We start from the raw sequence: 12,938 nt of genomic DNA on the forward strand, positions 1-12,938 counted from the left end.
GATGCAAACAAGCCAAGGGATTTTCCTGAGAGCTAAAAAACTACACATGGAGAATTGGTAGGGCTTTGTGCAAGAAAAGCAAAGGAAACACATAGAAAAAAAATCTGGCAACAGTCAAATATTCTTCTCAAAGGAAGAAGGAGAAGATAAAAAACAAAACAAAACAAAACAGAAAAAAAAAAAAAAACCAAAAAAAAAAAAAACAAACCAACCCTGCTGGGCAAACTGGAATGGGAGGAAAGGAAAGCAAAAGCCTTCTGTAGTTCAGTCAGTGCTGTCTCAATAGAAACTGTGCTTTCTTTGTAAATATAGGAATACTTGGTTTTCATTTTTCCTTTAAAAACAAACAAACAAAAACCACCTTATTAGGCACTGAAAACTGGCTTTTATTTGTTTGAAGAGAAGGACAGTCAAATGTTCCAACTAATGGGAGCATGGTGCACAGAGTGAGCCATGGACAGCGCTTGCAGCAGTCCCTGCTGCGTGGACAGAGACAGGAGGTGCTTCCAAGAGGGATCAGAGGGCCAGTATTTGGGAATATTGTAAAAGAAGGATTTGAGAGAAGAGCAGACCACAGTGCATGGTCAAACATTCTGAAAGAATTGCTAGAATATCATGATTGCTTGAAGAGAAAAGGAGAAACTATGAATCAAAAAAGATAGTCAAGCAAGTAACAAGAGAAGAGTAAAAGTGAAAATTTAGTGGCCTTCAATTGAGGGGAAAAGAAAGGAAAAGACTATAATTGGGGAGGGGAGAAGAAAGTTATATTGGAAACTGGTGTCGCAGCAGCAAGTTGTTTCACTTGTTTCAGCAAGTGTTAGTTATTCATATTTTCTACCCAATATAGGCACTGAACAATAAATTACACAGAAAGAAAACCAGCACTATAACTACATCCCAAAGCTAAGTGTGTGTGTGTGAGCACACGTGAAGCTGACATGTTCAAAGGGCAACACTCCGAAAATTATACTTAGAAGAGATCTCAACAATAAAAAATAGAAGGAAAATTAAAAAGAAACAAGAGGTGTTAGTGACCTCTGACACAAAAATCTATACTCACCAGGCTCCTCAGAACTAGTTGGAGTTCCAGGTTCTGAAGGAAGGGTTAGCATCTCATACCCACCTTTAGGACCTAGAATACAGGAACACTGTTAATGGCTTTGGATTTAGGGATTTGTGCAATACAATCAAAGGCTATGCTTTTCTGGTTTTGACTTGCAACCTTTCAAACTAAATCATACAGAACAACCTCAGAAAGCATAAACAGTGGCTAGTGCTGACTTTTCTGTAACAGTGATGTCAACGTTTCCTTATGAGTGTAACACCTAGGAAATAAAATTTAGGACACTTTTACGACACTGAGGGCCACTGAAGTCAACAGCAGTGCATTTTGCTGTACAGCAGTGTGGGAGCAGAGCTGTCTTGCATGCATGAATCAGGGAGCAATGCGTGGGTGATCTTGGGAGCATCTGGAAGACTCTTGTTAAAATTCCACCTCCAGCATGATGGATAACTTCTTGATTTCTGAAAAACCATCAAAAATGCTTAAGCTAGCCTTTACAAAGACAGCTTTGCTTTCCAAGTGCAAATCACCATCTTTACAAAGAAGCCAAGCTGCACAGCATCATTGGTCTTGCCTGAGCATGAAGCTGAAAGGAGATGCCCACGTTTCTTCACAATCTCGTACTCCACCCCAGTTAAAACCAAGCAAGCAAAAATGCTGTGTCCATAGAATGAACATATTGCAATTAATTTTGAATTACAAACACACATAATTCTATCTGCTGGCAGTGGGTTTTTTCCTCCATTATCATAAAGAAGTATATTTAAATATGGTGGGTGTTTTTTCCCAGCATATCATTGTTAGGGTACAGGACTCCTCATGACCTGAGGTGAATTTTTTCGGTGGGTGCCCTTTGTTAAAGTGATGGCAGCATTCCACTGCTGTGAATAAGATTACTGCTTATACTCTGTCAGTTGTCTCATCTGTCACTGCCTCTTCTAAACTTATCCCATCTGTCAATGCCTTTCTGACAAAAACTCCTCAAAGCAAAAAACCCAAAGAAATACGTAAGCCTTATAATAGGGAATCAAATCATGCGTTACCTTTAATATTTTCTGAAGTTTAAAATAATTTAAGTTTAAATTAGTTTCAATTTACATGCACACATACCTCATAGCTACTTTTACTTACCAGCTTGGAGACTGTGCCCTCTATGCACTTTCAAAGACCCAGAAGCTGCCATGACAGAAGCACCACCTGTTTTCAAAGACAGAGATTCACATTAAATATAAATACATGGTTCATTTTTAGCAGATGTTTCTGAAACATCTAAAAAAAAATAAAACAAAACACAAAGAATTACAAATAATTGTTCTTCATTTGGCCAATTTTTTAAAATTTTTGCTAAATTATTTATCCTGAATTTGTGGCATTAAAATCCAATTTTGTTGTTTTCTTTCTTTAGAGAGAAAGGATGCCTTCTATAAAACCTAAGGATGCTGTCCCTCCCTGTTTGTGGTGAGTACTACCTTCCTCACAGGGAAAGCTGTCTTGAGCTAAAAAGTAAAATGGCAACAAGAATGGTGTTGGGAGATGCCTTTGCAATCCATAATTCAGCTTTAGCAACAACAGAGTTTAAAGTGTTCATTAAAATCTTGTCAGAGTGGATCCAAAACCTATCTATCTAAGTGAATGAGAAAACTGCCACACTTCAGCACTCCACTAGACATGGATACAGCAGGCAAGAGCAAGGGAACACAAGGGATCTGCTCCATGAAACACCCTCCCAGTGTTCCAGCCATGGACACCCCAGATGGCACAGCCAGCCCGAGTCTGGCCAGCAGGAAGCTGCCCTAGGGAAACTGAGGAAACAAGAGCCATCAGCTGAGAATCCTGCAGGGAGGTGGCCCTGCAGCGTGGCTTGACCGCGCACGCACGTTCCCTCTTTGAGCAGCAAGCTCAGCAGCACCATCCCCGCTGCCGGCTTACCGCACCCATCCATCCCGAATCCCTGCTCCCTGCTGCTGGCACTGCAGCCACCCCAGCAGAGTTGAGTGGCATTTACTTCCTGGCATGAATAGTTGTGAGGGAAGTGCTTGTGAAGTAGATGGAGCGGAGCAGGGAGCGGGTGGGAGGCTGTGGGTATGAGTAACCTGCCGCTGCTGCCAGGGCGGCTCTGCCATGTGCCGCAGCCTGCTGGGGCTCACTTTTAAAATTAACACTCTTCCAAGCTGATGAATAGTCTCTGAGCAGGTGAGACACTGCTCTGCAAATTGTTTTTAAAATAGCGTCCAAAAATTACCACAGCTCTTACGCAACGTGAAGAAATTCTGTGAGATAAATATTCTGAGATATCTAAAAAGCTGCACGGCCTGTGAATCTAAAGAAAGTGGCAATTTCTTTTTTTTTTCCTCCTGTATAAAGTATACATACAATTTTCATTCCAAATCTAAGAGTTTCCAAGCTTGTAAAATTAATCCTACAGTTTTATAAAATAAATATAAAAAGCCACTCATTATTTCACTTAATGAGGACAACAGATTAAAACAATAGTAAAAAACTATTTCAAAAGGGCACAACTGAACTAAAGCCTTTAGTTTGTTGTCTTTATGTACATGAAAGCATATATAGGGTAATCCAAGGCTACAAAATTCAATTTTAAAGTATGCCATATTGAGAATCTGATTTTGTATTTTAACAAATGCGGTCAGATTACAGAACCTTTACAGATTGTAGAATTCTGGTGAGGACTTAACAACTAAAAATGTTATTTGGAATTTTGTTTATACCAAGACTGCTGATAAAAATAAATGCAAAAATAGGACAGCCCCAGGCTAGCTGATTTACTTATATTTTCACTGTAACTCATCTTCCTTATTCTCACATCAGTGCATCCTCTCTCTGCATTGAAAACATCAGAATATGTTTTATGAAGCCAAAAGCCTCCCCTTACTTTGAAGAAAGATTAGAGCCTTATGCTAATTTCAGCATCATCACAAAACTAGTGTTGGGTTGGGTTTTTTATTCCCTCAAAAACTTATTGCAATTCAGCAGAAATTATTCCAGAGGCATTTTGGATTCTTAAGCAACATTTTTAGACTCTGTGAAGAATGCCCAGGTCAGGAAAGGAGATTTAAAACAATGAGATATTCCAATCCATTTATGGTCAAGTTTAAATTTTCCCATTCAGAGCTTATTTAAAAGAACCATGTTAATGTTTCAGGATTTGACCTGTTGCATTTTCCTCATTTTCAAATCTGGCAACTAACAAATATTTACATAGCCAAATCTCTCAGGGAATATTTCTGAAGCTTTGAACTTCATCATATAAACACATGTCAACAGAGATCAACCTAGATATTTTCTTCCTTCTTTTCAGCTACTGAATAAACTGGTTTGTTTCTTATTCATGAATTCTAGGATAACAGTTGCAGGAATGGCAAAAGCAAGTTAGCAAGATAAATTTCTGAGCAAAAAAGGTATCCAGCAGGAGACAGACGCTCCCGTCCATTATTCTTCTCATTTTACAAGAGATTGTTAAGAAATTTTTTTTCAGCTTCCCCTACCATCTAGGTCTGTGTGGTTGACTCAATCTCTCTCAGAACTGAGTATCTCATCAAAAGAGTTGCTTCTGTTCTACTTTCCTCAATGTGTGAGAGAAAGAAGGTATTCAAAATACGGCAAAATAATTTGCAGGATATTTTGAATTCCAACATTTGATTAGACTCAAAAGTTTAACATAGCTCAGTGAAGACAACAACTATTTGAAATATTTTTCTAGCTTTATAGTTATTACTTTATGCCTCTTCTTCAAAAATAAGGGTAGTTTACAGCACATGTGGTACAAGAAATAGCCATGAAAAAAATGTAACAAGAGGGAAGATGGACTATAAACTATAAACTGAGCCCAGACAGTTTACATTTTCATCCTCTGACTTATCATTGCATGACCAGTGAAGAGACACACACAGCCCTGCACTGCCTTGACCAAGTGACCACTTCTCACTGCCCAGCCTCTTTGAGGGGTAGGTCACAAACTCTTCAGGTCTGGGCTACTAAATTTCCTGACAAGGAGTCAGAACAGAAAAAAACCACCACATTCTTTGATAAAACCCTGCTTCTTGTTGAATTAAAACTAGCTTTATTATGAAGAACTTTGACCCACTCACCCAAGCAACATTCCCATCTCCTCCTCTGAAAACAGATACCTTGCCTAAAAGAGCATCCAAAGGCTAAAGCAGCTGATTGGCAGGAGGAACCCTGCAAGAGCACCAGGAGGTTGTTTCATGGAAATGTAACAGGAGACTTCCTGCTCCTGTATATTTGCCCTACAAAATGCTCGTTCTCTTCCATTTTCAAAGTAATTTCATCTATTTTCTGCTACACAAATGGCATTATCTGCAAGACATAAAAGCTGAAGGGGATACTTAAAAATGCTTGCTTGCTCTACAGATTTCTCCATATTCAGAAATGCCTCCTGTCTCTCTAGCAGACAACTTAAAGTGGTAGAATCTCTCAAAGTTAGAAATGCATTCAAGCACTCTGTTCAAATATTGCTCCTCAAAGATATCTATTTAGTCTGTGCAAAAAAAAATCAGAGGAACTAACTACCTCTAAGCAATTACTCATCTTCCATGCTGTGGGCCATTCCAGCCCAGCCACCTATCCTTAAAAATGCAAAAGCATTCCGTTAGAATTATTACCATTTTCCTGCCAGGAAATTCAGTGTCTGCAGGTTTTTTTTGAGAAATACACCTTCAAAGATGCTTTACATGCATTTTATTCAAAAATCTTAGTACATGTGAAGCCCAGGATCTACGCTGGCCAGGGATGAAGGTCAGACACAAAACCAAAAATTCTTTTTAAAGTTTGAAATAATCACTATGTGTTCAGACTGTCACCAAGGCGAACACTTAGTTTGTAAATGCAATATGTATTTTAATAAGTTTACTTTTTCTGAGCTCCTGTATTTCTTCCTCTGCAGAATTATTTTGAGTGGACTTGTAGAATAAAGCAGGACCAAGAAAGAGCATGCCACATTATGGCAGGGTTTCATTAATCAGTTTCTCATTAGAATGATGCTTTTCTATTACAGTGTTTAGCCCTATAAGGTGTGACATGACATATCTATGGTGGACACTGTTCAACACACAGCCCTTCACTGGCTAAATAAAAATATCAGAGTGCACTTGGTTTTCCTACATCTGAAGAGCTGACAGCACAAATCCTGAAAAAAATGAGAATTGAAAATTTTTTTCAACCTAAGAAATAATAACCACCACAGTATAGCCCAGATTCTTCTTTTTCATTGCTCTGAAATAATTCCTTAAAAGCTGACTCCTAAGCTTGGAATAAAAGTATCATGCTGCATAGGTATGCAATAAAAATATTTTAAAATGCACAAAAAAGCACCTCATTTTCCATCAGAAAAGCTAAGCTGTCAGACAGCTGACTTCGTTTTCAGCATGTTATATACTTAATTTTATTCTTCTTGTCTGCCTGCCTTGAGTCCCTATCTACCTAAGAAAAATTTAACAGAGATACAGTGTTCATAATCAGCATTCAGGTGATATTTTAGCTGAATTCCAATCCACAGCATTGTTTTATTTTTTTTCCTTAATTCATCCTCTCAGAACATTTTCCATCAAGCATTGTGTAGGTTTGGTACTGCAAGCAAAGGAGCTGTCAGAGAGCAAGACTGTCTGCTGCAATGACAGTGAATTTGCTCCTATGGAATAAGGGGGGAAATGGAAAAGGAGATAATTTACAAGTCAAAAAGCAAATTGAAAGTGCACTGCTTCCCTGGGAGCATATTTGTTACTTGCCCATACAACTATGGGCTTTTGCAAAGCCAGAGCCTGTGGCACAGAGGTGCAGGGAGATCAGACCTCTCTCTAGGCAAGTTTAATTTGAGTGTTGAAATACTCAGGGCTGGGCCAGACTCATGGGAATGCCCAGGCAAGCAGCTCCCCCGTGGGAACTGGGAAAGGATGAAAGTTTCTGAAACATGGTGCATAGAGCTGGCATGAAATGCCTTCTCCAGGGACTGCAGTGTCCCTAAGCACTTCTGCAAGCTATTCCAGCTCCCAGCCTCCCTTCTCTAAATAGGAGTCTTGGGATTCAATCTGCTCAGCTCGTTTGGAAGGGGTTGGCAGCTAAGGACAGAAATAGTGGCATTTCCCTAAGGACAAAAATAGTGACATTTCCCCTCCACACAAAACAGCCTCATGGTTTAAGCATCATTCATAAAAGAAGATTGCTGTGACAGACTTCTACTCAACTGAGAAAATACAAATATTTTGAAGGAAATCACTCGCCCTTATGAGTAAGGGCTGGAGGTTCCTTATCTAAGGTGTTGCAATGGAATAGAAAGGAGAAGACTAAAATAAGAGGCCTAAATTTCAATGAGAAACAGCACAACTGCTAGGAAATACATTATAAATGTAAGAATAGCAGAGGACTTTGGATGATTCAAGGTGGATTAAGGTTTCTCACTGCAGAACTAAACAAATATCTGTCAGACATACACAGAAGAACATCCAAACCTCCGGGCAGAGACACTCACTAGACAATTAGTCCTATTTTTTCTAGTCTCACTAGAAAATAGTCCTATTTTTCCTAGGGTGCTTTGGTTTATAGTACCAGAAAGACAGTGAAGATAATGGCAAGCTCTTCAGCTCACCATTCTGTGAAGGAATGTGCAGTCTATTGCTTCACCTCTCAACAGTGAGTGTGGATCTCATTCACAATCCCTGAACTCAAAGCACATAAGCAGCTCCTGAGAAAAAGCCCTACATACTTGTCTCTGAAATTGCAACCACCAGATCCAGCTGCAGGATTTCTTGAGCAGTCATGAGAGTCTCTGTACAGGTCCCCTGGGAACTGCTCACACAAAATGTACCAAACTGAGGTGTCTCCAGAATCCAGCAGTCTCAGGAAATCTGAATCCTATTTTTGAACCTTTATCCTGTCATGGTATTTTGAGGTCCATCATGACTATAAATACAGTCTATTATACTTAAGAGCACACATTCACACATCATACAACTCCAAAGAATCCCTTACCTTTATCTGCAGTACAAAGCTATGATAACAATGGGAACATTTTCCTCCTACAAACTCGAGTAATCTAATTCTGTCTCTCTTTCTAATCAATATTTACAAAGTTATTTATAACAAAGGCAACCAAATTATTTAAACCTGAATTAAATGATTCACCCCAACTTGTTTTTTCCATCTAACAATACAACTTAAAATTGTTGCCATATTTAGAACACTTTTCTCTTTGCCATTAGAATGAAACACAATTCTCTAAAGTTGCTGAGTCTGTTGCTCAGCATATCTCACTAAAAGGAGAAAGAGAATACCAATAAACTGACAAATACACAAACAACTGATTTGTGACTGTTTAATTCCATGTCTTGCTACAGAACTGAGACATTCAAGAGCAAAATATTGCACAGAACATGTGGGCACCTGTAGCCCAGGAAGGAATGGGTTTTCATTCTACAGTGTATTTGAATGAAAATATAATAAAAAAGAAATGTATTTGTGAGTAAGTGAACTGCTACACCAGGAAATGTTTTATCTGGGTATTGGGTGTCATTCTACAGTCATCCATGTTAGCAGAGGGATCTTGCCATGTGTATGCACAATACAGGCTTTGAAAGTAGCTACCTCAAATTACTGTGCCTCTATTTTACTCTAACAATGGATAATAATCTCTCATAATAGAGAGCCACAGACAAGTTCTAATGCAGTTCCTTTAGTGGAACAGAACAGTGTGAATGACTGCCTGGGATCTTCAGTGAATACCTTAGATTAAATATTCAAATGCTACAGAATTATTTTGAAAGCTTTGCAATGTCAAGTTCAATTATACTTCAAATCTCACACATATAAAAGAGAAAACTTTAATATGAAGAAATAATATTAATAACAACATCAACAATAATAATAATAATAATATTTAAATTAAATATCTAAGGATAACAAAAATGCAATGAGACACAGAAAACTTCCGCTCCTCTTGTATTCAGAAAAATAGTTTTAGCACTGAAGAATAAAATTGTACTGGTATATTGGAAAATTTGAGAGGTGAAACCCCACAAAGAAAATTTCAGTCACTGGCTTTAGATGCTGCATTTGTCTTAAACATTTACAATTTTTCCTGCGTTATTTTCATAAACTATATTTTTCCAGTGTACCAGACAATAAAACACACCTGCTCAAACTTCTTCATTCTTTCTTTTGATTCTCTTTCTGTTGATATAAAAATCTGTTCTGTATTTCTGCAGTTCCAATTTGCTTCACAATAGGTTTTATCAAAACAGCTAACTCCCTCATATGCATGAATCGTCTGAGATTAAGTTTTTTTCAGATGTTGTTTGCATCCAAAATTAACTTGACACTGAAATTAATACAGAAATAACATTCTGCCCACCACATGCAGCAGAAGTTTCCCTGTATTTACACACACTTGAATCATAAGTGTTCTGGTTTCCTTGGTTTGAGTGGAGGACTAGAAACTTGAGTACCAGAGGGAAAGATAACATTAATGATCCAATTTGGGCTTCTACTTACACCTCTATAAATCAAGAATAATTCCACTGACTTGAGTGGAATAATTAGCAACAAGATCTGCTAAATGCTTCTGGATTTTCTCCTGCTAAGACAGACAAAGGAAGGAGTTATTTTTAACCTTCTCCAGAGACACCTCCCGATCCTGAGTATCTTGCTGGATTTGTTCACACAAGAATCCATCCATCACACTGCTTTATGTATTGGCCAAGGTTTTTTAAAGTGGTAAAGAAACCCAACCACAAAGAGATGCTCCATATCTATTGGAGGTGGGCATCCTATGAAATTTAATGGAGCTGATGAATTATCAGGTAAACTATTTAAAGAATGGAAAGACATTTAAGACAGTAACCAAATTCTTTGCACAGATCTCTCCAAGGTCTAAGATGGAGAGAAACCACACAAAACAAAATGCTCATGAAATGTTTTCTTTGAAGTAAAACGATAATTCAAATGTGCCAGACCAGTTTGGCTGCATTAGACAGGGAATTCAGGTGACCAGCACATTCTACTGATACAGAGGTTTACAATGCAAGGATGGTCAGTGCCTCTGCATAAATAATCTTTCCAGGCCAGATACTCAATATCCTCTCATTAATGATTTTGTTGGTCAATCAATAGCCTCACTGACATGAGAGAAGCATCTCCCAGTTGCTGCTGGTAAAGATTCATTCCTGTGGTTTTATGTTATTTAGGAAAGTCTCTATACACACTGAACATATAAATCATGTTTGCCTTTGGTGCTAATATAGCCTAAAAAGAAAAAAATTCTTGGTGTTCTTTGAATATGTAAGTAGAAAAGGCAGCAAACAGCTTTTTTAAGACTCTAACAACTTTGAACCCCTTCAGATTAACAAAATAAAGGGGAAAACAAATAATCTTTTCAACCAAGGTTATTACACATTACACTGTATTTCATTACTGCAAGTCATGAATCGCAGCAGCAAAACCAACCACAAACAGCACACCTCTCAATATAGTATTTAGTTCTGCTTCCATAAATCTTTTGTTTCTCTTATCATAATTTGAGACTTAATAAAGTAAATAACTAAATGGCTCTTACCTGATATAGCTGGTAAGAGTCCAGACTGTAATACTGCTGTTCCCTGAAGAAAACAGAAAATTTTACAATGAAAAATCTGTACAAGAAGTAGAAACTTGACAAAACATAGAAGGTATATAAAAGTAGAAGGGAGGGGAGGAAATCAGAAATGTGGCCAAATTTCATTTGCAAAAGTGAAAAACATCCCACAGCATTTCAGAAAATATTAAGTTATACTTAACAAAGATGCAAAAATGCCAACAGAAGTTTGATGTGTGAAATTACATCAGATGCGGGACACAGTTAAAGCATCATTGAAATTGTAGGAAAGACAACAAATAACTGCAAGAATCAGCTTTAATTAATTTAAGAAATGAGCCTAAGACAATAAAAAAATAAAAGCAGTGTTTTGTTATTAAGTGATTTTTTCAGTCTTTAAGGTTTTCTTCATTTCCCTTTTCAGTACATCATATTCTATTATTTCTGCAACTCTGAGGCCTCCTGCTGCAAAACTCTGTAAGGCAGAGGCTTCACTAACAGTGGCAACAGGAAAGGCAACTCAGAGGAAAGAACAATAGAGAGATGTAAAAGCTACCTTTTTATAATTCTGCAAAACACAGCAAAACATGCTTTTGCCTGCAGGAGAACCTTTTAAAATTATTATGGTATCATGTACAAATGTAAGTGCATGGTTTTCAAATGCAGAGCATAATGCAGATCTCAACCCACCCTGTGATTACATCAAAGGAGTAAAGGGGTAAGTGACCTCACTCAAATCATATGCTTTTGTTACACCTGCTGTGAGACTCAGACAAAAACCAACACGGATCACCTAAGGCCTGCATGCCTCATTGTATTACTCATAAATAAAAGTTAAGTATCCTGATGTAAACATATAATCTTTTGTCTGTGGCCCAGGAGCTGAGTGCTGGGGTCTGTGATGCCTGGCTGCTGGCTGCAGCCACCCCAGCAGTAGAGCACCCTCCGTAAGCAGATATGCACCATCCCTGTGTCACACACCAGGAGCTGCAAGGCCAGGGCTATTTTAGCTCTGGTGCTGATCTGGCTGCTGTCAGATGACATTCATTTTTTATGTTCTGCTTCCAAATATCTTGGGTAGAGTTCAATGACTGATGTTAGGAGAGCCCAGTGGTTTGATATGCTGGGTCATTATTCATAGATTAGCTCGGTTGCTCTAAAGAGCTAAATAGAACTTAAGCCTGGCATTTCTTTCTGTGTGTACAAATAACCACTGTGGCACATAATCCTTTTCACAATCAAAATAGGATTTTCTTTTCCCCCCTCCTGTGTGTATTTGGAATATCTTTGCCTTCCTCTCACTTTTTTTTTTCTTTTAAAGTTTCATTTTATTAAACTCTCACTCACTTTAAATTTTATTATATATGTGATTGATCACACCAGTTCTCATTTAAAAAAAAAAATCAGCAGTTAAAAATACCATCCTGTATCAAGAGGAGCAGTCCTTCCCACCTCTAACTTTTTAATGATTACATACCTAATCCTTCTCTGGTACTGCTTATGGGAGTTTTAGTCTTTGCGTTCAAGATCAGCCCAAAAAGTCCAGATCTTCTAATAAAACCTCCACACACGGAGCAAAGATATGTCCTGCATAGTTTCCTGGCTATAGAAGAAGTTTTGCCAGATTCATAGTGACAAAAAGCACCAGAACAGCTTTGCAAGCTCACCTCTGTGGCATAAAAAGGAGTCAGAAGCTTGCCAGTTAGGTGAATAAAAACAAAAAAAAAACCCAAACAAAACAAAAATTTGTCTTAAAACTAATTCTTCCCATTATTGGCTATGGTGGATAGCTGATCAATACTAACCAAGCATTTTCACAGAGCCAAAATATTTTTGTTTCCTATTTTGCCTCCTAACAAGGAGTAACTTACACTTCGAAGAAAAAGCTCTTTAGGCTTGAATGCTGAGCAGGGCTCCATCATCATCACTGGCAAGAGGAATGAAATGCCAGTCACCTGATAACTGTGCCAACATTTCAGACACACCTCATCAGCCACAGCTTATGTAATTCCCTCTGTGTATCTTTAGAAATAAAGTTTTTCTTTCAGCTCATCTAAGTTTGGCAGCTTTTTATAGCTCCATTATTCTGCGCCTACTGAGAGTTAGAGTTCTCAGCACAGGAAAGACGAACCTCTTGGAGCAGGTCCAGAGCATGGACAGAAAATGATGGGAGGGCTGGAGCACCTCTCCTTTGAGGAAAGGCTGAAACACTTGGGGTTGTCCAGCCTGGAAAAGAGAAGGCTCCAGGGAGACCACGGAGCAGCCCTTCAGTAC

At 38.3% G+C, this 12,938-nt stretch overlaps 1 protein-coding gene across 4 annotated transcripts in view; it reads right to left on the reverse strand.

The window, feature by feature from the left end:
- Positions 1 to 12,938, reverse strand: part of DOK7 (docking protein 7) — a 58,638-nt gene that overhangs the window by 5,671 nt on the left and 40,029 nt on the right. For all 4 annotated transcript variants that reach the window (XM_041402590.1, XM_041402589.1, XM_041402588.1 and 1 more), the window contains 3 exons: positions 10,647 to 10,689; positions 2,195 to 2,260; positions 1,061 to 1,132 (listed from right to left, as the gene is read on the reverse strand). In XM_041402590.1, the coding sequence (XP_041258524.1) occupies positions 1,061 to 1,132; positions 2,195 to 2,260; positions 10,647 to 10,689 (181 nt within the window). The remainder of the gene's footprint in view (positions 1 to 1,060; positions 1,133 to 2,194; positions 2,261 to 10,646; positions 10,690 to 12,938) is intronic.

This window comes from Onychostruthus taczanowskii, unplaced genomic scaffold (assembly GCF_017590055.1).
Source record: "Onychostruthus taczanowskii isolate IOZ18803 unplaced genomic scaffold, ASM1759005v1 scaffold2, whole genome shotgun sequence".
NCBI lineage: Eukaryota > Metazoa > Chordata > Aves > Passeriformes > Passeridae > Onychostruthus > Onychostruthus taczanowskii.